Source organism: Durio zibethinus, chromosome 7, assembly GCF_047325235.1.
Source record: "Durio zibethinus cultivar Kanyao isolate XHJ-2024 chromosome 7, ASM4732523v1, whole genome shotgun sequence".
NCBI lineage: Eukaryota > Viridiplantae > Streptophyta > Magnoliopsida > Malvales > Malvaceae > Durio > Durio zibethinus.
In genome coordinates this window covers 24,992,866-25,019,722 of record NC_143168.1, presented here as the reverse complement: position 1 = coordinate 25,019,722, position 26,857 = coordinate 24,992,866, and the positions used below count along the sequence as shown (strand labels likewise).

The following is a 26,857-nucleotide window of genomic DNA, read 5'->3' as shown; positions in this document are numbered from 1 at the left end:
CAGTGGATCTTGAAACATTTACATTCAATTAATAGTACATCATCAATTAATTTAAATTAAATTACAATCAATATCTATTGATTGGACTGAATCTGGTTGATACCTTTAAAGCCTTGCTTAAATCTATATTAGACCATCCATTAAAACTTGTTTAGGTCTATTACTATTTAAACATGAAGGTAACCAAGGTTTAGAGAACCAGAAGTTGTGAGAGCTTGTCTCCAATCCATGCATGCTGGTATGCCTCCAATGAATTGATTTTCACTATAAGATCAAGAATATGCAAAAAAGTAAAATTTTGCATCGTTGATGGCACTTCTCCGAACATTGTTACGGAGGTTTAGTGACATAAGAGACATAGATCCTAAGGATTTAGGAATTTTCCCACTTAGATGATTGTTGTTTCCTAAATTTAAGCTTCCCAACATCTGTCAATTTTCTCAACAATCTGGTATTGTAAGGACCACCGGTCACTCAGGAAATTGCGGGCAAAGGTGCCAATTACGCAATTCAACGGTTTGATCGTGAAAACGATAGAGGAAAAAAAAAAAAAAAAAAAAAGCTTGACAGGGAAGTCAAGTCAACAAAGTTTATGGAGTAAGTCGCACGGCCTTCCATTTAGACCTTACAAAAAGGAAAAATAAAAAATAAAAAAATAAATTAGAAAAAATAAATTATTACATAAAATTTAAAAAGGTTAAGACTCTTTTTGCCCATTATTTTTGGTATAGTTATTTTTTTGTTAAATCAAATTTACTATATGCTTGGCTAAAATTATGTAAATTATTGAAAAAATGAATAATAATTCAAATATGAAGCCAGGTTTTATATAAAAAGAGTTATGTATAATTTTTTTATATAAATGAGATAACAGTTTGGAAATAAAAAAATGAGTAATAGAATTTAAATGTCAAATTTATTATATATTATTTTTTAAGGATGATTGCATAAATCTATTATGTAATTAAATTTTAGGATTAACTATGTATAATACTTTATGAATGTGCTCTATATATGAAAGTAAAATGTTTAATTTTCCAATTTTCAATGTCTTTTGAAGTCTTACCCAAAAAAATCTTTCATAGTTTTTTTCTTTTTGGCCAATGAAAATATTTCATAGTTGACACAATCCTTTTTTTATTTATCTTGGAAAGCAAAAGGGTAAGGAATAACAACTAAATAACGTCTAAAAAAATCTGAAACCCCCTAGTGAACCAAGGAATTCTGAAAATCTCATGTAGCAAGAACCAACACTGCTTAGATCTACATAATTTTAATTAGCTGTCTTAATTGGAAATTTGTTTTGCCTCCCAATTTTAAACTGTCTAGATATTAGCTTTAAAATTAATCAAAATATGGCCTTTTCTTTGATTAGGGAAGCCCTGCTCTAGCTAGTTGCAATTTTTAGAAATAAAAGGAAAAAAAATGGCTTTATTATAAAAAAATCCCTAAATTAAAATTAAATAATCATTTAAGCTGTTATTATTTTATTATAATTCATTAAATTCTTAAATATTTATTTTCATTTAATTAAACCATTAGATATTTATTTTCATTTATTGAACATTCGATTAGATGAAAATTAGTGATGGGGGTTACTTAATTATCGAACAATAGAAGTTTGAATGATTATTTTATTTTAATTCAGTGGCTTTTTTACTCTTCAACCATTAATAAACAATGACAGTAACGTATTTATCGACTATTAAGTTAAACAAAACAATGACAGCAACCTATTTATCCTGCCATGCAAACACTTGCATTCTTTTTTCTACGTCATAGACGAGGAGCTTTTCGAGGTCTCAAATTTCTAGCTTGAATTTTCCACAAAAGCATTAAAGTCTTGTAGAAAATTTTCACCAATCCATGGAAAGTCACAATTGCATTGGAAAATTGGGTATTGGAATTTGACTACATAGTTAATGTTACGCGATTAATTTCATCATACACCTAGTTGAAATCCTTTTCACAGTGGAATCAACTTTCTTTGTTGAAATATTTATATTCAACTAATAATACATTATCAATTAATTTAAATTAAATTATAATTTGGACTGAGTCTAGTTGATACCTCCAAGATCTTGCTTAAATCGGTAACAGGCTGATCTATTAAATCTTGTTTAAGACTTACTATTTAAAAAATGAAAGTAACGGAGGTTTACAACCAGAAGTTATGAGAGCTTGTCTCCAATCCATTCATGCTGGTATAATTTCAGTGAATCGATATTCATGATAAGATCATGAATTAGCAAAAAAGTAAAATTTTGCATTGTGGATGGCACTTCTCCAAGCAAGCTATTGTTACGGGGTTTAGTGACATAGAAGACATAGATCCCAATGATCTAGGAATTTTTCCTGTTAGATGATTGTTGTTTCCTAAATTTACGATTCTCAACATTTGCCAATTGTCCCCACAATATCAAATTGTAGCCACTCGGGATATTGAGTGCCTAGATGTCAATTACGCCATTTAATACGTTCACACATAGAAAAGGATAGAACAACAAAATTGACAGGGAAGTCAAGTCAACAAAATTTATGGAGTAAGTCCCACGACTAGCATATTAGGCTTGGAAAAGAGAAAAAAAAAAAAAAACAAAATATTAAAATTTTAGAAAAAAACAAATTATTACATAACATTTAGTTATTCAAAAATTATAAATCATTCCATAATAATTGTAAACACCATTTTTTTATTATTATTATTATTATTTATTTATTTATTTAATTTTTTTTTCTCTTTCTTTTTCTTCTTCTCTTTTTTTTTTTTTTCCGTTTTCTGCATTTGTCTTCTTCTTCCTTTCTTTTTCCTTCTTCTTCATCCTTATCCGATTCAAATCTAGTGCATTAAATGCACAATCCCTAAAGTCCAAAATCACTGCCGCTAGTCGTCAACGGTCGACCGACAAGCTGCAAATCATGAACAACAGGCGTGATTTTTCAGTTGAAAAATGAGATTGGAATCCCAGAAGATCTGGGATTTGAATCCCAACAAGCTCTATAAATAGAGCTTGTTATTTGCAAACAGAGGACCGGAGGGAGAATCGAAAAAGAACAAAAAAAAGAAAGCTTCTGTAAAAAAAAAATCTACAAAAACACAAAAAAAAAAAATAACAGTCCCCTAGAACGGGGAACCCAGCGCCAAAAAGCCACCTAAAAAAAAAAGAGAGAGATCAATTGATTCTGTCTAGAAAAAAAAAAACAAAAAAAAGGAGACCGAAACTTTGAGCCCCGATTTACGTCGATCGGGGCTGTTTTCGATAAAAAGGACATCGGATCTGAAAAGTTCGCGTCGAATAGAACTTTTAGAAGAATTTTCACATTTTTCATATATGATAGGATATGTGATAGGCAATAACTTTCTTTTAATCTACCACCTAGCTTGCTCTCTTATTTCATGATCAAAAAATAGAAGAATAATGGAATTTGATATACAAATCAATATTATAACAAAAACTTACAAAAAAGTATAAAATAATATGTGCAAATATATTTATAAATTAAACTGCGATAGAACCAATAGTAATAACCAAAACATAAAAAAAAAAATTCCAAATCATTAAATTTTCAAGAAATTTTGCTTAATTTTCTTGAAACCCAAATAGATTATTTTTAAGGGAATGTACTTTCAAAATGATTTTTTTTTTTCAAAATATAAGTATATATGATTATGATGAAACATAATTTATTGTAAGATTACAATGAAGTATGAATTTGAAAGAGTTTCACTCAAAATAAAAAAAAATAAAAAAAGAATGGTAACTAAAATAATACAAAACCAAACATAAAGTAATACAAAATTTAAGAAGTAATTGATTACATTAAATTTTGTGCATCTAATTCACCTGCATATATAACATCACATAAAATTGTGCATATAATCCACGTCCATAGATAACATCACAAAGAAAAAAAAAACAAGAATCTAAGTTATTTTTACTATGTGGCAAAAGGAATATCAAGACAATGAGAAAAAATTATTGAAATGATACAATCTATTTCTTAAGCATCTCAAAACACCCTTACTTATAGGATGGATCTTGCTGTCTTAGAAATAGTTATGAAATTATTTGTAATTTTTAAAAGACTAATTGATTAAAATAAATTTAAAAACCAAATCAAGATCAATAATAATATTTTAATTGGGAGTAATTTATACTTGACAATTATAATAATCAAACATAATGTGTATTAACTTGTTTGGGAGAAATGGAAAAGGATAGATTTTGAAATTAATATAATAATAGTAATGAAATTCATTTGCTATTATATATACCAAAATTAATTTTAATTGATTTAATCAACTATTAATTATTTTAAATTAATATATATATATATACATATTAAACATATATATATATATATATATATAACATAGTTTAAATGGTGGAGTAAATAAATAGGTTATAAGTTAAAAGATTGGCAACTAAATTTTTTTGTATACAAATGTAATTTAAAAGTTAAATACTTACAATTAGAAAAGGATGTGACAAAATTATTTTATGATGGTGATAATTAAAGTTTTATTACTTTTAATATGAATTTAATTAAGAGTGATTTCAAATGAATAATAAAACATAAATATAATTAATTTATTAAAAGATACATAATAATTTTATAAAATTGCCTACATGTTAATTATATAAACTATTCGCATTAAATAATTTTCTTTTTTTGTTCAAAAGTTTTAATTTTTATATATTTCTATACAAAAGATGCGGGAATTCCCATCATAGAAGCAACTGCTGATGGCTGCAAAGACAAGAAATCCAAATATGGAAATTGTAACTACTCTCATGGTTGCAATGGACATTGTAGCAAATTAACACCGATTATCGAATAGTCAATTAAACAAAAAAATGATAATAACCAATTTATCCTTCCAAGCAAATACTTGCATTCCCTTTTTTACATCACACACGAGGAACTTTCCGAGGTCTCAAATTTCTAGCTTGCATTTTCCGCAAAAACGTTAAAAGTCTTGAAAATAATTTTCGCAGATCCATAAAAAGTCATAATTGCATTGGAAAACTGGGTATTGGAATTTGACTACATAATTAATGTTACGTCAATTTCATCATACACCTAAGTGAAGTCTTTTGCATAGTGAGATAATGACTTTCTTTGTTGAAACATTTGTATTCAACTAAAAGTACACCATCAATTAATTTAAAATAAATTACAAAAAATATTTATTGATTGGATTGAGTCTGGTTGTACGTCTAAAGCCTTGCTTAAATCTATATTAGGCTGATTAATTAAAGCTTATTTAGGTCTATTATTATTTAAATATGAAAGTAACGGAGATTTAGAATCAATAGTTGTGACAGCTTGTTTCCAATCCATGCATATTGGTATACTTGCAGTGAATCGATTTTCATTATAAGATCATGAGTTAGCCAAAAAAAAAAAGTAAAATTTTGCATTGTGGATGGCAATTCTCTTAGCAAGCTACTGTTACGGAGGTTTAGTGACATACGAGGCATAGATCCCAATGATCTAGGAATTTTTCCTGTTAGATGATTGTTGTTTACTAAATTTAAGATTCTCAACATTTGCCAATTGTCCCAACAATATGAAATTGTAGCCACTCGGGATATTGAGTGCCTAGATGTCAATTACGCAATTTAATACGTTCACATATAAGAAAAGGATAGAACAAAAAAAACTGACAGGAAAGTCAAATCAACAAAATTTATGAAGTAAGTCCCCCGACCAGCCTATTAGGCTTGGAAAAGAGGAAAAAAAGAAAAAGAAAAACAAAATATTAAAAATTTAGAAAAAAAATAAATTATTACATAACATTTAAAGAAGTTAAGATTCTTTTCGCTTATTATTTTTGGTATCGTTATTTTTTTTTTGTTGAATCAAATTTTGCTATATATGTTTGGTTAAAATTATGTAAATTCTTGAAAAAAGAATAATAATTCAAATATGAATTTCTTTTATATAAATGAGATAAAGCTTGAAAATAGAAGAATGATTATAGATAAAAAGATTTAAAATTTAAATTAATTATGTAATATTTTAAAAAAATAATTATACGATTTAATTGAATTAAATTTTAAATTTAATTATTTATAATAATTTATGTATGTGTTCTATAAATGAAAGTAAAATGTTTAATTTTCTAATTTTCAATGCCTTTTCAAGCCTTACTCAAAAAAAAAAAAAAAAAAAATCTTTCGTAGCGTTTTATTTTGGCCAATGAAAATCTTTCGTAGTTGACACAATCTATTTTTAATTTTTTTTGAAAAGCAAAAGGGTGCGGAGTAACAACTAAAATATAGTGAAAATATCTGAAACCCCCTAGTGAACCAAGGAATTCTGAAAATCTCATGTAACTAATGATGGTGCCTACTTAATTTTTGCCCAATAAAAACTCAATTAAATTAAAATAAAAAGTTTGAAGAATCAATTAATTGCAATAAAATAATAACAGTCTGAATGATTATTTTATTTTAATTCAGTCATTTTTTTACTCTTCAATCAAAAAGATCAATTGATATATATACTCTATAATTATTAAACAAAATTAAAGTGACCAGATGTCTTGGATGATCAATTGTAACATTAGATTCTTCTGTAGAAGTGAATACTATAAGGAGTCATACATAAATCTTTTATTTAATAATAGAACTTAATGATTATTATTTGTGAACAAAAGAGCAAAGAACAAAAAAGACAACTGAGTAAAAGGCAAAAGGATGAAGCACATGCCGATCCGGCCTCATTAAAACACACTTACTTTGTAAAACAAAGAAGCCCAAAACTTGTTGTTGGGCTCCCATTCTACCTATTGACTCACAGGACTGTTGAGCAATTCCTTCAAGATTTAAACGGATGATGGGGCGTAAAACTCGCACTCCCCATATATTTCTCAAAATCTGTCCCGAAAGGCAGAAAGCTTAAGACGAATGCTTTCCACCTTTTCATAGTAAGCCAATCCCCAAGATCTGATGAAATACAAAGGAGCTACTACACCCCAAAACCCCACCACAAATCCAATCACCACACTTACATAAATCCCATACTTTTCAAACCACCCTTCACTTTCTTCAACATGACTGCCTTCATTTGTAGCATTAGGTGGTGTTTCAACATTCGTGCTGCAGTCTTCAGTGACGGGAGGGCCACATAGGTGATTGCCAATGTAAGAGAACTTGTCAAAACTTTGGAGTTGGGTGCTTGATGGTATTCTTCCCGTCAAATTGTTGTAAGACAAGTTCAAATGACTCAAGAAATTCAAGTTGGAGAAGCTGACAGGGATTGGACCATGAAAATGGTTCCTGGAGAAATCGAGAGATTCTAATAACCTCATGTTGCCAATGTGATCAGGGATCTTTCCTTTCAAGGAATTTCCTGATAAGTTTAACGATTGCAACCCTTCGAGACTGGCTAGTTCTTTGGGGATGTCTCCAATGAGATTGTTGTATGACAGGTCCATGGTGGTAACAAGTGATAGTGTGGTGCTGTATTCGTCCACTCTTCCTTTCATCACCAATAATTCACTCCTTATGAATTCCCCATCCACGAAATAGTCAATGACAGCATCAGTGTCATATGGTTTTGTGACCATGGCACTTAGATTCTTAAAGCATTTTGGTATGGCACCAGAGATTTTGTTATCCCCAAGGTCTAAGATTTGAAGGGAACTGAGCTGACAAAGTTCCTCAGGGATATGGCCATCAAAAGAGTTTGAACGCAAACTTAGAATCACAAGATTTGGGAGACTTTCACCAATCCATTTTGGGATGCTTCCGCCGAATTGGTTTTCACCAACATCAAGCATAAACAAGTGTCTATTATTTTGCAAGGTCAATGGTAGCTCCCCGGACAGCTTATTGTTTCTAAGATTTAGAAACATAAAAACCAAGGATCCCAAAGAGTCCGGAATCTTCCCAGTCAGATTATTGTTTGCCATATTTAGAACATGGATGCCCCGCCACTTCAACCAACAATCTGGAATTTCTCCTGACAGAAGATTTGTTTCAAGTTGAAGAAGAAATAATTTTGGTTTACCTAATTTGTAGTCACATAAAAAATGTGAAAGAGACCCAGAAAACGAATTGTTAGTGAAAAACAATGTCGCCACATCAGGGAGCACTCCTGGCAATGGACCTGTGAACCGGTTGGATCTCAAATCAACCAATTTATGCACTGGCAAAAATGGGATCTCCCCTTCAAGTCCATTATGAGAAATATTCAGAGACACCATTTTAGAAGTAAAGTTCCAAAACCAAGAGGGAACAACATCTGAAATTCCTGCACTGGATATGTCTAAGGTAGACAAGTCCTTCTGAAATTGAAGCCATGTTGGAAATTTTGGGCCAAGAAGCCAGTAACCCATTTCAATGGTTCGACATTGAAAAGGAGGAATCCAGTTTGAGTTTGCTTCAAATTTCAACTTGTTTTGAGATGCCCTTAAAACTCTCAATCTAGTGAGACTAGAAAAGAGCAATTCTGATACAGTACCTTCCAACAGATTGTAAGCAATGTTCATATATTCCAGACTCATGGGTTGTGCAAGACTTTGAGGAAGATTGCCATCTAATTGATTTTCTGACACATCAAAATATTTTAAAGATGACAGGTTTCCTATGGAGATTGGAATGAGACCAGAAATGGAATTTTGAGAAAGAGACAGGTAAGATAGGCTTTTGAATAGTCCAAGTTGATCATTTAAATGGCCTGAAAGATTGTTAGTTGCCATATTTAATGACTTCAAGTCATCTGAGCAGCATCTAGACAAGCTCTGCAGAATTTCTGATATCTCCTGATCAATTTTGTTATTTGACAAATCAAGTTGCCTCAAATTGAAAAGATTTTCCAAAGAGGTTGGTACTGCTCCTTCAAGCTGATTTCCTGACAAATCAAGGCTAACAATGGAACTCAAGTTTCCAATGGCACTCGAGATTCTGCCTTGTAGGAAGTTACCTCTAAGACTGAGAAATTCAAGATGGTTCAAACTATACAACCAACCAGGTATTGATGATTTGAATGAGTTTCCGGAAAGATCAAGAAATCTGAGAGATGACATGTTTTGAAAACTATTGGGAATAAGACCTTCAAAGACATTTCCACTCAGATCTAGGGAAACAAGTTTATGAAGACTGAAAATCCACATGGGTACCGAAGGGGATATGTAGTTGTTTGAAAGATCAAGAATGGAAAGAGATGTATAGTTAACACTGATTGGTGAAGGATCATTATCAAGAAAGCAAGTTGACAAACGTAACTCTATCAACGAAGGTAGTTTGTTGGTTACCTGCAGCCAATCAGTTGCTTTGCTGAGGTCCGCTCCACTCAAATCAAGATACTTCAAGGAAGAGAGACCAGAAAGCCATTGAAGATTTCTAGCTTCAACCAACCGGTTAATACTATTATCTCCAAGGTTAAGATGCTCCAGCTTTGAGAGATTTCCAAGTTGATGTGGAAGGGTTCCTCCAAATTTTGCTCCAGAGAGGTCAAGATATGTTAAACTCTCCATTGAACCAAGGAATCGTGGAATCTGGATGCCACCGAAGTTGTTATAACTAAGGTCTAGGTGACTCAGTTGCTTCAATAAGAGCAAAGAAGGATTTATTTTTCCCCTTAGCATTGAGCGCCAATAAACTCCAATTTCAGCATCTGATGATGCATAATCTGGACTTGAAGGAGGCCTCAAGTCCAACTTGTAGACATGACCTGTGAAGTTGTTGCAGGAAACTCCAACCCAGTTACAGCAATCCCCACCATCACCCCAAGAAGATAGCCTGTTTGAACGATCAATGATATCGTGCTTGAACTTTAACAGGGCTTGTCTCTCACTCTCAATGCAAAGCACCCTGGAATTTCCCACACAAAAGGTAATCCCAGTAGCAACAATAGTAACAAACCCAATAAGAAATACTGTAACAGCACTCATTTTTTCCTTCATATATGACTTGAAAACTTGATACTGATATTGTCCATTTTATATTCCTCAAACTACTATTGTTTATCTATACTGAGCAGTAGGAACTCTTGAAAACTAACGCATAGAAAGTTGAATCAAAAGTTGGTAAAGATTGCCTTGACAGTGCTGCATTAGTAGGAAAATACGTGATAGCTCACTCTTGATGCTTTCACTAAATTTCAAACAAAAAATTATTCATTGATTGTCAAAGAAGTAAATATTCATGAAATGGTCAAAATCAAAGACAATACTGTGGATTTTTTTGGAAGGAGCCGCGGTAGCTTGGAATAGAAAAAAAAAATTATAGTCACGATATTTACATTTAAATGATAGATTGGATCAATTACATAAATTAATTGAATTAAAATTTGAGTTTATATAAATTAAAATTAATTTTTATTGATTAAAATTTGTTCAATTATAAAAAAAAGGGGAGTAATCTGCTTCAAAGGGTCTTTTATTTCCCACTTATTTATTATCAAAAGATTCAGAAAAGCATAAAAGAAAGAAGGAACAAACAAAAAAGTGAAGTCTACCCACCCAGTCAACGTCCAACATAATCGACAAGAAAGTGTCACACGTCTACTTTGAGATCTCATTAATTTGATTTCATTGAACTTGTTTTATACGATTCACGATCAATTAACATTCTCTTTACCCACCAAAAACAGTGCAATTTACCCCTCAAATAAGCCATGGAAAAAAAATTTATCTCTCCTATTTGGTAAAAGATTGATCCATTTTGGCCGTGTAGTTTTAAGATAGTTACAAAAGTCATGCAGCCTTGGAGAAGTTAAGATGCAATATCTTCTTTCTCAAGTGGACCAATGAACTAATTTGGATTTCTTACATTTTCTAGAATGAAATCCAATTATTGCTTTGATATGAGCGATGTTTATTATAAGTTTTTTCCTTACTTTTTAAATTTAATAAAGCTAAAATTGATTTTAAGTTGTCTTTATTAGCAAAGAGAGAAATTATTATATTTATTATAAGTTTTTCTTACTATGTATATTGTAAGTTCAATCAATCGATATAAAATATGTCATTAAGATATTTTTAGTTTTCACTAAATTAATATTAAAAAAATAATAAAATTTTTAAAGTAAAAAAAAAAGTGTGCATCAATATAATGTTATTTGCATTGCATGTATATTTTTATTTTTATAAAAAATAAATACGAGTTTTTCGAGAATGTGATTCTAAGGTATTGCAAGAAATGATGCCTTAAAAATCTCTATGCGAGAAAATTTTTTTTTAATGTTATCAACATACTGGGATATTTTAATAATTCTTTCAATAAAAGAGTTCTAATTTATTTTTCTCAAATAAAAAAATAAAAAAAATTTAAACTTCGATAAATAAAGGAAGTCAAGGAAATTATTTTTTAACACAAAAACTACGATCATTTTTTTTGTTAAAATTAAAGAATAACACTAATTAATTGAAACTATTTTAAACGGATACTGTGGGGGTGCTAATAATTTTTTATGCGTAGCCAACTCTTAGACCTAAACTATTTTACAAATCCTAAAATTATTTTTTAATAAATTTTAATTAATTTTATGATTTTATTAAAAAAATATGTTTTAATAAGTGGTCAATTGTGTCTATTCAAAAAAGAGTTGTGGTGACTTTATTATTATTATTTTTTTTATTTTCAAATTCATCAAGCGACTCTAAAACTATTAGACAATACTTTTTTGTAAGTTTTTGTTATGATATTGATTTGTATACTAAATTTCCATTATTCTTCTCCTTTTCGATCATGAAACAAGAAAGTAAGTTAGGTGGTAGATTAAAAGAAAGTGATTGCTATCACTTATCCTATCATATGTTTGAAGTATGTTTTTTTTTTTTTGTATGAAATGATTTTACTTAAGATAAGATTTTTTTTTTATGTCATTAGATATGTTTGTTGCTTTGATATTATCATTTTCATTATTTATCACAAAATGGAGCTAATTACTATCCAAATGTAGATGAAAATTTTTAAAAGTAGCTTTTGATTTATCTTATTTTCTATTTACCATAAAGTGGAGCTAATTATGTCGAAATGTAAATAAAAATTTTCATTGATTCTATTTTCATTACCGATATAATTTTAGGAGTGTTTATATATTAAATAAGAATTATTACTAACTGAAATATATTTTGTGTAATTACTCTTAATTCTAAAGTTATTGTTAATCAACCATTAGCATTTAATATTTACATTTTATTTTATTTGAAAAAGAAAAGAAAAGAAATCTACGTTTTACTTTATCTCGATAAATAAGATTCTTAGATTGTCTTAAATTATCAATGTAAAAGGATGACCATTAGAAATAACCTGCTTTATAAAATCAACTAGAATTTTGTATCCATCTCTTACATAGTTGACTATAACATGTTTAAGACCTTCTCTTACTGCATAAATCTTAGCCAACATATTGTTATGTTTGCTTTACTGTTACCCACCTTCACCCTTACGGCAAAGTCAAAAGCTTTATATCAAAAGTAAACCCTTCCTACTTAAAGATTGTTATTCTTATCGCCCAAAAACTCTACCAACTATTTTAGTTTAACCTAAAATTTTAAATTCCTATCAGTATTTTCTTAGCTGCTATTTCTCTTAATCCATTAGTTTTATTCTTATTTGGTTTATACAATTCATGTTTGTGAGTACATCTATACAATACAATGATCTCTTTTACTTTGTTTAAATACATAGTTTTCTTTTATTAAATTCTGTTTATTGATTGAAATGCTATGTTTGTTATGTTACAAAAATATTTATTTTGATTTATTAATTTCTTTATTTTAGAATCAATTAACAAATCCAATTTTTAAAGTATTAACAATTTCTCTGTCTTATTTTTTTTAATAATTTTGTTTCAAGTCTTTTGTGGTATTGATAGTTCTTACCCAACATGTATTTTTTTATGATGATTATTTTATGCTAGATGCAATTATTTTTTAGGCATTTTCTTTTAATCAACTTTTAATTTCAAATTTAATAAAAATTCAACTAATAAATAAAATAATATTGCATTGTAAATTTTTTTAATTTTTAACTTTAACTTCACGATTGTAAAAGTACCTCTTATAAGGCATAAGGTTTTGCAGTTATTAATAAATGTGGGTTTTTTTTTTTTTTTATTGAATGAAAAAAGAACATAAATTTTGAAGAATAAAAAGATTTATGACATTTACTTTTTTCCTAAGGCAATTTAATGATAAAACTCCATTTAAAATTTTTTCTATAATTATTTTTATTAAAATATTGTTTTCGTTTTTTACTTTGTTATATACTATTTTTTTAAGTTGAATTTCATATTAGCTTTTAAGTGTGATTGAATTGTTGTTACATTTTAATAGTTCAACTATTTATTTTTTATTTTTCTTTAATTTGTTGTTTTATAGCATTGATAATTAGTAAACTTTCATTAGAATTATTTATTTTTTTGGTTATAAAAAATTTAAAGTTATTGTTTAATATGCATACAATTTAAGTTTTCTCAAACTTTATATTATTACTTTTATTTTATTTTAAAAAATTATTATAAATTGAAATTTTCATTCTGTACACCGCATGGGCTTAAATCTAGTATATAGTAAAATTTGATTTAACAAAAAAAAAACCAAAAATAATAAGCAAAAAGAGTCTTAACTTCTTTAAATTTTATGTAGTAATTTACTTTTATAAATTTTTTCCTTTTCTTTTTCTCTTTTGTTAGGCCTAATGGCCGTTGGACATACTCCATGCACTTTGTTGACTTGACTTCCCTGTCAAGGGTTTTTTTTTTTTTTTTTCTTTTCACTGTCAAAGTGTTGAATTGTGTAATTGGCACTTTGTTCCGCAATTTCCTAAGTGGTTAGTGACTAGAATTCCAAATTGTGAGAAAACTGACAAATGTTGGGAATCTTAAATTTAAGAAGCAACAATCACTTAACTGCGGAACCTCTTACGTTACTAAACCTCCGTAACAATAGCTTGTTTGGAGAAGTGCCATCTACAATGCAAAATTTTTCATTTTTTTCTTATTCATGATCTTATAGTGAAAATCGATTCACTGGAAGTATACCAGCATGCATGAATTGCAGACAAGCTCTCACAACTTCTGGTTCTAAACCTCCATTACTTTCATGTTTAAACAGTAATAGACCTAAACAAGCTTTAATCAGTCGGCCCAACATAGATTTAAGCGAGGCCCAACATAGATTTAAGCAAGGTTTTAGACGTATCAATCAGACTCAGTCCAATCAATAGACATTGACTGTAATTTAATTTAAATTAGTTGGTAGTGTACTATTAGTTAAATATAAAATGTTTCAACAAAGAAAGCCATCATCCCACTGTTAAAAAGACTCCACTTAGGTTTATGATGAAATTGATCGCGTAATATTTTTTATGTAGTCAAATTCCGATACCCAATTTTCCAATGCAATTATGATTTTGTAAGGATCGGCGAAAATTTTCTGCAAGACTTTAATGCTTTTGTGGAAAATGCAAGCTAGAAATTTGCGACCTCGGAAAGTTTCTCGTATGTGATGTAGAAAAAAGAATGCAAGTATTTGCTTGGCAGGATAAATTGGTTACTATCATTGTTTTGTTGAACTTACTATTTGGTAATCGGTGTTAATTTGCTACAACCTCTATGGCAACCATGAGAGCATTTACAATTTCCGTGTTTGGATTTCTTGTCATTGCAGCCATCAGCAGTTGCTTCTGTGATGGGAATTCCAGCGTCCTTTGCATGGAAAGTGAGAGACAAGCACTTTTAAAGTTCAGGCAAGATCTGATTGATTATTCAAACAGGCTATCTTCTTGGGTTGAAGGTGAGGATTGCTGTAAATGGAATGGTGTTTTCTGTGACGACTTAACGGGCCATGTCAAGGAGTTGCACTTGGGGCTTCCTGATGAAAATTTTGATTTTTTTTCTGATGAATTTGTTGCTTACATTTGGTCCAAGCTGGGAGGCAAAATTAATCCTTCTTTGCTCGAGTTGAAGCATCTAAGTTTCCTAGATTTGAGCAATAACAACTTTGGCGGTATTCAAATTCCTGAATTCATTGGCTCACTAGGAAGTTTAACATATCTTAACCTCTCTAGATCAGGATTCCAGGGGGCAATTCCTCATAAGATTGGAAATCTCTCAAAGCTGCAATATCTTGATCTTGGATATAGCAATAATCAACAGCCGCTTGAAACTGAAAATCTCCAATGGGTTTCTGGCCTTTCTTCTTTGAAGTATCTTGACTTGAGTACTGTGTATCTTGCTACAGCTACTGATTGGCTACAGGTAACAAGCAGTCTTCCTTCTTTAGTGGAGTTACACTTGTTTCTTTGCCATCTGAATACTGCGTCATTCCCAAGCAGTCCTAATTTCACATCTCTCGTTGTTCTTGATCTTTCCGGAAATGAGTTCTCTTCAGTACCTACGTGGATATATGGTCTTCATAGCCTTGTGTCCATTGATTTTACGGGCAATTTTTTTAGAGGACCGATACCAGATGGTTTTCAAAACTTGTCTTCCCTTAAAGTTCTTGATCTTAGTTATAACTCAATCAATTCGTTGACATCTAGTTCTTTGTCTAGATTAAACAATCTTCAAGTCCTTGCTCTTCGTCATAACTACATACCAGGTCAAATTCCGAGTACCATTGGAAACTTGACCTCGCTTATTCACATTGATCTTGCAATAAATCAGATCCAAGGAATAGCACCAACCTTGTTGGAAAATCTTTGTAATTTGAGGGAGATGGATTTGTCAGATAACGAAATTGATCAGGAGGTTTCAGAAATCTTACAGGGTTTATCTAGATGCAGTTTGGACAAATTAGTGTCATTGAATATGGAAAATAACAGCCTTTCTGGCCATTTGATTGATCAACTTGGGCAATTTAAAAATCTAGTATCCCTTTTGCTTTGGAAAAACTCCATTTCTGGTCCCATTCCATTCTCGATAGGAGAGTTATCATCTTTAAAGTCTCTTGATGTTTCGAGCAATCGATTAAATGGAACTCTTCCTCAAAGTATTGGACAACTTATGAGTTTAGAAATTTTACGTTTGGAGGATAATCTGTTTGAAGGAGTTGTCTCAGAAATGCATTTTTCTAATCTCACTAGATTGAAAATTTTGCAGGCATCAAAAAACATGTTGACTTTTAAGCCGAACCCAAATTGGATTCCTCCATTTGATTGTGAAATTATTGAACTGGGTTATTGGAATCTCGGCGCACAATTTCCCCCATGGCTTCAATTCCAAAAGAATTTGGTGGCTATAGATACATCTCATGCAGGAATTTCAAATGTTATTCCCAGCTGGTTTTGGAACCTGTCCACCCAATTTTTAGAGGTAGATCTTTCCCATAACCGGCTTGTAGGGGAGATTTCATATTTGTTCAAAAGTAATGTGGTTGACTTGAGTTTCAACCAATTCCATGGTCCATTGCCACAAGTATTCCCAAATACAAAATATTTGTCATTGAGTGAGAATTCATTTTCTGGATCTCTTTCTCATTTTCTCTGTAATTTTTCAATTGAATCTTCGTTCATTCTCGAAATTAAAAATAATCTTCTGTCAGGAGAAATTCCGGATTGCTGGAAATATCTGACTAGTATTTGGGTTTTAAATTTGGGAAACAATAATTTGACTGGGAAAATTCCAAGATCATTGGGTTCTTTGAATCTTTATGCCCTAAACCTTCGTAACAATAATCTGTCTGGAGAGGTACCAGCAACATTGCAAAATTGTACTTCTTTGTCTCTTCTTGATCTCGGGGAAAATCATTTAAGTGGAAGCATACCGGTATGGCTTGGAAACAAACTCTCGCGTCTTGTGGTTCTAGGCCTCCGTTCAAATAACTTTCATGGTCATATTCCTGACCAAATATGTGCTCTTAGTTCTCTTCAGATTCTAGATCTTGGTCACAACAACATCTCAGGAGGTATTCCAAAATGTTTTAGTAATTCAAGTGCCATGGTCACAAAAAATCCAAGCAGCTCATTTTTGATACAATACCAGTTTTATGATAGAGAATTTATGGAGAGTGCATTGTTGGTGAGGAAAGGCAGAGAGTTTGAATATAGCACGACACTGAAATTTGTTACAAGCATAGACCTCTCAAGTAACGTTCTCACCGGAGAGATCCCAAGGGAACTTGGAAGTCTCAAGGGACTGCAATCATTAAATTTGTCAAGGAATCTATTGACTGGAAAAATACCAGCGAACATTGGCAACATGGGATTATTGGAATCTCTAGATTTTTCCATGAACAGACTCCTTGGTGAAATCCCTCCAAGCTTTGCCAATTTGAATTTCTTGAGTTACTTGAACTTGTCCTATAACAACTTGATAGGACAAATCCCATTGAGCACCCAACTCCAAAGCTTTGACGAGTTTTCATTTATTGGCAATCATCTTTGCGGACCTCCTATCACTAAAAACTGCACCAAAAAAGGTGTTACAAGTGGAGGCAGTGAAGGACACGTCGGACCCAAGGTGAATGGCCTTTACATCAGCATAGTGCTTGGATTTGTGATGGGGTTTTGGAGTGTAGTCGCTCCCTTGTTTTTCATGAGGTCATGGAGGTTTTCTTACTACAACAAACTGGAGCACATTGGTTGGAAGATTTACGAGTTCTGGCAACGTCCGGTATGTACATGTTAATTTGTTTGCTGTTTGTTTTTAAAATTTATTCACTCAACTGGTAGAAGCATATAATTTATTGCCAGCGAATAAGATTTGCATCAAATATAAACCCTAATATATATGTGATTGAAATTTTACACGATTAATTTAGAAAGATAACTTGATTGTCTTAATTTGGCAATGCAATAGGGACTTGTGGCGCTCTTTAATTCTGCTTGATCCATGACAATGTATGTGCTTTTGGAATTAAAATGGCATCTCCAGAGACGGAAGGATTGTGTTGATTCTAGACGTTTAAGTGTGTTACACAATAAAGATTGGGTTTTGGGTTTGGCAATGAACTTTTGAATGTTTATTCAGCTTGTGGAAGATCGTTTGTTGTTGTTGTTGTTTTCGTTCGCAGTGTGTAATATGTATTTGTACTTTTTTCGTTTTCTGTACCAAAGATACGAGCAGTATTGATTTTAATTAGTTTCCTGGATGTCTTAAGTACTCTAAGGTTTGAACTTTCAAGATATCTTAGACTTATATTAATCTGTTTGCTTTGAAAGTAAAAATATAACAAAATTGAAGAAAGTGTGTCTTTAACTACATACGAAGATTTTGAAACAAATTAAAACTTAAAACCTGACTGTCATAGGTTGAATAATTAAGTATAATTTCTATCCTTTATATATATATATATATAATAACTCCATTGAACAAGGAAATCTCATAGGGCAGCGTCATTAAATTTTTTAGGGAATTAATTTCCTAACAAGATAGATACCATAGAATTTGGGCAAGATATAGTTGTTGGAATATCTTGAATTGTTGATGAACCAATTAATCCATTGTGAAATCCCTTAAAGTTTCTCCAATTTAAATTTCTTGAATCACTTGAACTTGTCTTACAACAACTTGACTGGACAAATCCCATCAATTACCTAGCTCCAAAGCTTTGACAGGTTTTCTTGCAGTGGCAATTGTCATTGCGGACCTCCTGTCGCTAAAAAATGCAGCACAAAGGGTGTAACACCGGATGTTACAAATGGATGTAGCAGTTAAGTGAATTGGCTTGGACTTATGATGAGGTTTGGGGATGTAGTGGCTCACCTGTTTTTCATCAGGTCTTGGAGGTTATATAATTTAAAGAAATTAGATGGAATCGTGTTCTGTTAATGTATGACTGATGATAAATGCTTAATTGTATTTCAACAACGAAGATGGCATTGGGGTAAAGGGCATAATATGGCATTTAGCCAACATTTTTTGGCCATTTAACTGATCAATCTAGAAAACCTTGTCCTTAATCCAATGTGTTGCTAGACTGCTAGAAAAGCTTTGTGACTTGTGAGGAATGCAGAGAAGTTTGCCTTAAAAATTTTGACGAGGCCATTATAATCACTATGGGTTATTGATATGGAAAGGTGCATTTTTATAGGCCTTTTATAAATAGGTTCAAAGTAACTCTCCAAGAAACAATCTTGGGTCCTTCGATAAGTAAAATATGTAATACAATATACTACTAAATTTTTATGGGCTAGATTGAAAGCCCAATTTTATGCATACCAAATACCAAATAACAAAGACAAGATTAGAGAAGTCAATTTAAAATCGGTGGACTTTGACGCGATCTAACTTAATATTTTAAGATTGATATTTTTTTTTTTAAATCGAGTGTTGGGTCAAACAATATAAAAAAAATTTTGAAATCAAACCCGACATATATAAAAATTATTTTTTAATTTTATATTTAATTATATATATATTTTTTATATATTTAATTTTATATTTATATTAAAAAAATAATATTTTATTAATTTCAAGTCGAATCAGGTCGAGTACGATTTTATATAATGTTGAGTCTGATCGGATTCGAATACTCAAAAAATCAAAAAAATTATCGGATCAAATCGAGTTCAAATTTTGTATCTATAAAATCGGATAGGATTCGAGATGAATAAAAATCAATCTCAACTTGACCCGTTGTCATCATTAAACAAGATTTTAAAATAAAAAGATCAAATTATACATTAAATAGTATTAAACATATTTATATAATTAATTTTAAAAAATAATATTTAATAATTTTAAATTTTAATACCTAAAACCTCTTCTTTTCTCTTTAAATTACGATATTTTTTGGAAAAAAAAAAAGGAGCATCTGAATAAATTTGAAAATTTAACAACTCTCACTTAAAACTATTGACCAAGCTTTTTTCTTTCGTGAAGTTTGAACTTCGGAAGACTTTCAAAACAAAATTGGATGTTTTAAATGCATTCTCCAAAATACTAGATTGATCGACCTCTAAGGGAACATGACAATCACAATTTTTTGTTTTTTTATTCACAACCAACTTTAAAGCCCTATTATATCACTCATTTCTTGACCAGCTTTTTTTAAACCAGGAACTATAGAAACAGAGGATTCACTGATTAATTACTTGCTTATCTGGTAATTGATGAGATGAACTTGAAACTTGGAAACCTTTTGAGGTAATTGAATGCTCTGCTATAATTTTCCATGACCAAATGCAGAAAATAGTAGATCTACACCAATTTGGCCATCAAACTATAGACTCGGTGTTGCAAAATTCTCAGGCCTGAATTTTTTTTAACAAAAAAAAAAACCCATAATTTGAGATAAAAAAATTACATGTTTTAAAATTTAAACCTCAAATCTATTAAATATATTATTTTTTAAATGTGATTGTATGAATCAATTAAATTAAAATTTTAAAAATATTTGTCAATAATAATTTTGCTTATACATCAATGACTTCATATTAAATTAAATAAATCGAAAGCACTGAAACATTCATGGCCCTGCTTTTGCTATTTATTTATTTATTTTGGCCATTACCATTAATCATGCCACTTTATTGTTTTTTCAATGATAAATTATTTCTTGTTTGACAAATTGTCATTTCAATCCAGAATATCAAATTCATAAGGTTAGTTTCTTGTAAAAAATAGAGGCTTAAGGCTTCAGTTTCTGGAACATGTAAATATATAAGCAGATAGGAAAAAATAACAATTGGTAAAGAAAGGGTTGTTTTGATATAAAGAATTGGAAAATATACACATTCTATAGCATGGAAAGTTTAAATCTCTTCTTGACAGTTAAGACTATACATTAGCAGAAATGCTATAATTTGATTCAAACCAAATAATCCGAAATTGGTACGAGCCACTCATATAAGAAGTTCATCCTTGAAATCTATTTCTAAAAGCGATATCATTCTATTCTTTAATTTAGTTACTATTATTCCTGCCGTTGTGTTTGTTGATCTAACTTCGAACCCAAATTATTTTCGAACTCATGTATAGCAGGATATATACTTGCATAGGAAATTTTCAGCCAAACTCACTTTTTTTTTTTTTTATGACATCACCGCACAATACACCACATTGCAAGGTAGAAGTAAAGCTTGAATCTAATGTTCTAAATTTCAAAACTGAATCATTGATTCATAAAATTGTTAAAGTTGCATTGCGTAAAGTTTTACCACCCCATTCATTTTCTCTGATTGCTTATGCATGGGGGGATGAATCAAAATTGAACTCTATCGTTTTCACAAATGCATCGAGGAGTAATATTAAAATTTTGGGTTCCATCTGCCTAATCAAAATTTGACTATAGAAAAAAAAAGTAATAATAATAAAATTACACAACAAAAATGTCAAGTTGCAGGGTATCCATAAAGCAAGAATCAACATACATGAATGAAATCGACGTGACAAATTTTAAGTAATTATTATTATTATTGTTGAAGGCTGTTGTATGAAAAGAAGCCAAAACCTCTACATTTTCTATATGCAAAATTTAGATTCATGCACATTTCAAAAGAGTTAAAAAGAGACACGGCCCCTATATCCAATAATTAATTTCTGTTCCTAATGATTTAGTCATTAAAATTGAGATTTTAAATATCCTACCCACATGTTGGTTTATATTAAGATATGATTATTTGAGAATGCTTATAGATTTTCTAGTCAAAAAAGGGGAGATCGAGGCTGCGTAGCTTTTTCTTCGGCAAAAGTTAAATCATACTCTCTCACTAGTGAATAGTGACTAAATGAAAAGGTTTAATTTGGCCCTATTGCAAATTAACAAGTTTTGATTAATTATTTTAGTAGTTAGTAGTTAACAAAACTGAATATTGTCTAAAATCCAAGACACACCCAATTGTGCAATATATATTGGCCAAACTAAAAGATAAATTTTTTTATGTCTTCCTTTTGGAGAGAAAAAGTTACAAGCATGTTTCAAAATTTCAATCATTAGGTATAAAAGTATACATATATAACTTTATGACCAATGGATATGTGAGCAATCAAATATTTGGTCAAAATAATATTAGAGACCAATTAAGAAGTGGCAAATCATCAAATTAAGACAGAATTGTGCTTATACAGAGTTGAATTTGAAAAAATCAAAAGGTAGTAATTGAGTGAAGAGGTAAAACCAACCTAGAAATTCCACCTAGCTGGAAATGACCTCTAAGTTCTACATGCATTAATATTTTCAATTGGAAAAGTTACCATATCAACAAAAATGAATTATGGCAGTTAAATGTTTTGGGTTTTGGGTTTGGCAATGGGCTTTTGAATTTTTATTCTACTTGTGGAAGATCATGTTATAAGTTTCATTATTAAAAAGTGTGCAAAATCCTTTGTAGTGTTGTTGTTACTGTTTTGAGTTCACAATGTATAATATGTATTTGTTTTCTTCTCGTTTTCTGTTCAATAGATCTAAGCAATATTGATTTTAATTAGTTTCCTGAATGTCTTAAGTACTCTGAGGTTTGAACTTTCCAGATATCTTAAGCTTATATTAATCCTTTTGCTTTAAAAGTAAAAATATAATAGAATTGAAAACTACAAATGAAGATTTTGAAACAAATTAAAACTTGAAACCTGACTGTCATTGGTAGAATAATTAAGTATAACTTCTATCCTTTATAAAACCGTAATAATAATAAAAATTATTTACTTTTTAAGAAATTTGCTTATTCTAACCATATATAGTATAATTTGATTTTTTATTTAAAATAAGAAAAAGAAAAAATCTCCATAGAACATGGAAATATCAAAGGGCGACGGTCAATAATTTGTCAGGGAATTAATCTTCTAGAAAGATACCAGAGAATATTGACAACATATAGTTGTAGAAATATCTTGGCTTATCGATGAATCAATTAATCCATTGTGAAATCCCTTCAGATTTCTCCAATTTGAATTTCTTGAATCGCTTGAACTTGTCCTACAACAAGACAGGATAAATCCCATCAAGCACCCGGCTCCAAAGCTTTGACAGGTTTTCTTACAATGGCAATTTTCTTTGCAGACCTCCTATCATTAAAAAATGCAGCACAAAAGGTGTAACAGTACCTAATGTTGCAAATGGAGGTAGCATGCAGTAAGTGAATGGCTTGGACTTGTGATGGCTCACCTGTTTTTCATCAGGTCTTGGAGGTTATATAAGTTTGTGAAATTAGATGGAATAGTGTTATGTTAATGTATAACTGATGATAAATGTTTAATTGTATTTCAACCATGAAGATGGCATTGGGTTAAAGGGCATAATATGGCATTTAGCCAACTTTTTTTGGCCATTTAACTGGTCAATCTAGCAAACCTTGTCCTTAATCCAATGTGTTGCTAGACACCTAGAAAAGCTTTGTGACTTGTGAGGAATGCTGAGAAGTTTGCCTTGAAAATTTTGATGAGGCCATCATAATCACAATGGGTTGTTGATATGGAAAGGTGTATTTTAGTAGGCCTTTCATGAATAGGTGCAAAACAACTCGCCAAGAAACAGTCCTGGGTCCTTTGATATGCAAAATGTGTAATACTAAATTTTGATGGGCTAGATTGAAAGCCCAATTTTATGCATACCAAATAACAATGACATGATTTTAGAATGAAAGAATCAAATTATACACTAAACAGTACTAAAAATATTTAAATAATCACTTTAAAAAAATAATATTTAATAAATTTAAATTTTAAATTTTAATACCTAAAACCTCTTCTTTTCTCTTTAAATTATGATTTTTGTTTAAAAAAAAATAGGAGTATTCGATTAAATTTGAAAATTTAAGAACTCTCACTTAAAACTTTTGACCAAGCTTTTTTCTTTTGTGAAGTTTGAACTTCCAAAGACTTTCAAAACAAATTTGGATGTTTTAAATGCATTCTCCAAAATACTAGATTGATCAACCTCTAAGGGAACATCACAATCATAATTTTTATTTTTTTATTCACAACCCACTTTAAAGCCCTATCATATTACTCATTTCTTGACCAGCTTTTTTGAAACCAGAAACTATAGAAACAGAAGATTTACTAATTAATTGCTTTCTTATCAGGTAATCGATGGTTGAACTTGAAACTTGGAAACCTTTTGAGGTAATTGAATGCTGTGCTATAATTTTCCAAGACCAAATGCAGAAAATAGTAGATCTACACCAATTTAGCCATCAAACTATAGACTAGGTGTTGCAAAATACTCAGGCCTGAATTTTTTTTTTAACAAAAGAAACCGTAATTTGGGATAAAAGAAAAGATTGCATGTGTTAAATTTGGAATCTCAAATATGTTGAAGATGTTATTTTTTAAGAATGATTGTATAAATCAATTGAATTATATTTCAATTTCAGACTTAAAAAATATTTGTTAATAATAATTTTACATATACATCAATGATTTGATATTAAATTAAATAAATAGAAAGCACCGAATCATTCATGGCCTTATTTTTGTTAATTTATTTATTTTTTTGGAAATTACCAATCATGCCACTTTATTGTTTTTTCAATGATAAATTATTCCTTGTTTGACAAATTATCATTTCAATCCAGAATATTAAATTCATAAGGTTAGTTTCTCCTAAAAATGAAGGCTTAAGGCTTCAGTTTCTGGAAACTCTAACATGGAAACATATAACCGGATAGTCAAAAATAATAATTGATAAAGAAAGGGTTGTTTTGATATAAAGAATTGGAAAATATACACATTCTATAGCATGGAAAGTTTAAATCGTCCCCAAGCCTTTGGCTTAGTAGCTAAAGGGGTTTGAGGAAACATTAAGAGTCTGATTTCGAGCCAGGTTCCCTCCTCCTCCTTACTTGTACTAAAGCTTTGCCCTCTTAATATAACCAAAAAAAAAATATGAAAGTTTAAATCTCTTCTTGAAAGTTAAGATTATATGTTAGTAGATATGCTATAATTCGATTCAAACCAAATAATCCAAAATAAGTCTGAACAGCTCATATAAAAAGTTCATCTTTAAAATCTATTCCTAAAATTGACGTTGTTTTATTCTTTAATTTAGTTAAAATTATTCTTGCCATTGTGTTTATTGACCCAACTTTGAACCCAAATTATTTTTGTATAGAAGGATATACACTTGCATATGAAATTTGCAGCCAACTCACTTTTTTTAGTTTTATGACATCACCCTTTGCACAATACACCACATTGCAAGCGAGAAGTAAAGCTTGAATCTAATGTTCTAAATTTCAAAATTGAATCATTGATTCATAAAATTGTTAAAGTTGCATTGCATAAAGTCTTGCCACCCCATTCATTTTCTCTGATTGCTTATGCATGGGGGGGGGGGATGAATCAAAATTGAACTCTATCGTTTTCGCACATGCAGCTTTGGTTGAAGAGCAATATTAGAATTTTGGGTTCCATCTGCCTAATCAAATTTTGACTATAGCATAAAAAAAAAAGTAATAATAATAAAATTACACAACAAATACGCCAAGTTGCAGGGTATCATAAAGAAAGAATCAACTTACATGAATGAAATCAACGTGACAAGTTTTAAGTAATTATTGTTATTATTATTGAAGGCTGTTGTATAAAAAGAAGCCAAAACCTCTAACTTTTCTATATACAAAATTTAGATTCATGCACATTGAAAAGAGTTAAAAAGAGACACGGCCCCTATATCCAATAATTAATTTCTGTTCGTAATGATTTAGTCATTAAAATTGAGATTTTCTTACACTCTAATTAAACTTCCTGCCCACAGGTTGGTTTAGATTAAGATATGATTATTTGAGAATGCTTATAGATTTTCTAGTCAAAAAGGGGAGAGGCTGCATAGCTTTTTCTTCATCAAAAGTTAAATCATACTGTCTCATTATTGAGTAGTGACTAAATGAAAAGGTTAATTTGGCCCTAATGCAAATTAACAAGTTTTGATTAATTATTTTAGTAGTTAACAAAACTGATAACATGCCAACAGTCGTATGATTTTTCTTAATTGATTACATAATGTCATGTCTTGATTTTGATGTTTTATAGATTAAAAGAGTAGTGATATTTTTATGATATATAGAAAAATTTTATAAATTAATAATAAAGAGTGGGTTATAAAATGTAGAGGCTGAAATTGCATTGACTGGATGAAAATCTCCTTGCAAGGAGCCCTTTGAATATTGTCTAAAATCCAAGACACACCCACTCGAGCAATATATATTGGTCAAACTAAAAGATAAATTTTTTTATGTCTTCCTTTTGGAGAGAAAAAGTTACAAGCATGTCTCAAAATTTCAATCATTAGGTATAAAAATATACATATATAACTTTATGACCAATGGGATACGTGGGCAATCAAATATTTGGTCAAAATAATATTAGAGACCAATTAAGAAGTGACAGATCATCAAATTAAGACAGAATTATGGTTATACAGAGTGTGAAATTGAAAAAATCAAAAGGTAGTAATTGAGTGAAGAGGTAAAACCAACCAGAAATTCCACCAAGCTAGAAATGACCGCTAACTTCTGCATGCATTAATATTTTCAATTGAAAAAGTTACTATAATTAACAAAGATAAATTATGTCAGTCATCGATGATTTATAGTGTATTATTTCAAAATAATTAACCAAAAAAATTTTATGAAATGTTTATTTAGCATTAACACATTTTCTTTTCAATTAAAATCATATTATGTGCAAGATAATATTTTTAAAAAAATCAATATTTATTTTTCACGTTAATTAATCAAAGTTGTATTATTTTCTTTTAGGATTTTAATTACTAATAACAGGCTATAGGCAGGTTATAAGTGTGAAATCATCAAGGTGATGTCAGATTAAATTTTAACCTGTTCTGGGCCGCCATGCCCCACGGGTATTCCCTTTGACTCACGTGCATCAACGTCTATTGTGGGTTCCATTAACGACCAAATAATGATGTTTGACGCTTATATTTTGATCATGCATTTTACCCTCTTTCCATCTCTTCTTAAATTTCTACAAATTTTTTTCGTTTTTTTTT

The 26,857-nt window shown here is 30.3% G+C and overlaps 2 protein-coding genes across 2 annotated transcripts; one reads left to right on the top strand and one right to left on the bottom strand.

Moving 5' to 3' along the window:
• Window positions 1-6,651: 6,651 nt before the first annotated feature.
• LOC111277550 (receptor-like protein EIX2) lies at window positions 6,652-9,938 on the bottom strand. Its single transcript, XM_022863974.2, has one exon. The coding sequence runs from the start codon at window positions 9,917-9,919 to the stop codon at window positions 6,881-6,883; it is 3,039 nt and encodes a 1,012-aa protein (XP_022719709.2). The 5' UTR covers window positions 9,920-9,938; the 3' UTR covers window positions 6,652-6,880.
• A 3,966-nt stretch (window positions 9,939-13,904) lies between these two features.
• Window positions 13,905-18,220, top strand: LOC111277548 (receptor-like protein EIX1). Its single transcript, XM_089764381.1, has 2 exons — window positions 13,905-17,577; window positions 17,764-18,220. The coding sequence occupies exons 1-2, from the start codon at window positions 14,578-14,580 to the stop codon at window positions 17,791-17,793; spliced, it is 3,030 nt and encodes a 1,009-aa protein (XP_089620507.1). The 5' UTR covers window positions 13,905-14,577; the 3' UTR covers window positions 17,794-18,220.
• Window positions 18,221-26,857: the final 8,637 nt, after the last annotated feature.

Coding starts and splice junctions, on each gene's coding strand:
- LOC111277550 (XM_022863974.2), bottom strand. CDS start 9,919: ATGAAGGAAAAAATGAGTGCTGTTACAGTATTTCTTATTGGGTTTGTT.
- LOC111277548 (XM_089764381.1), top strand. CDS start 14,578: ATGGCAACCATGAGAGCATTTACAATTTCCGTGTTTGGATTTCTTGTC. Junction 17,578..17,763: donor ACGAGTTCTGGCAACGTCCG/GTATGTACATGT, acceptor GCAATGCAATAG/GGACTTGTGGCGCTCTTTAA.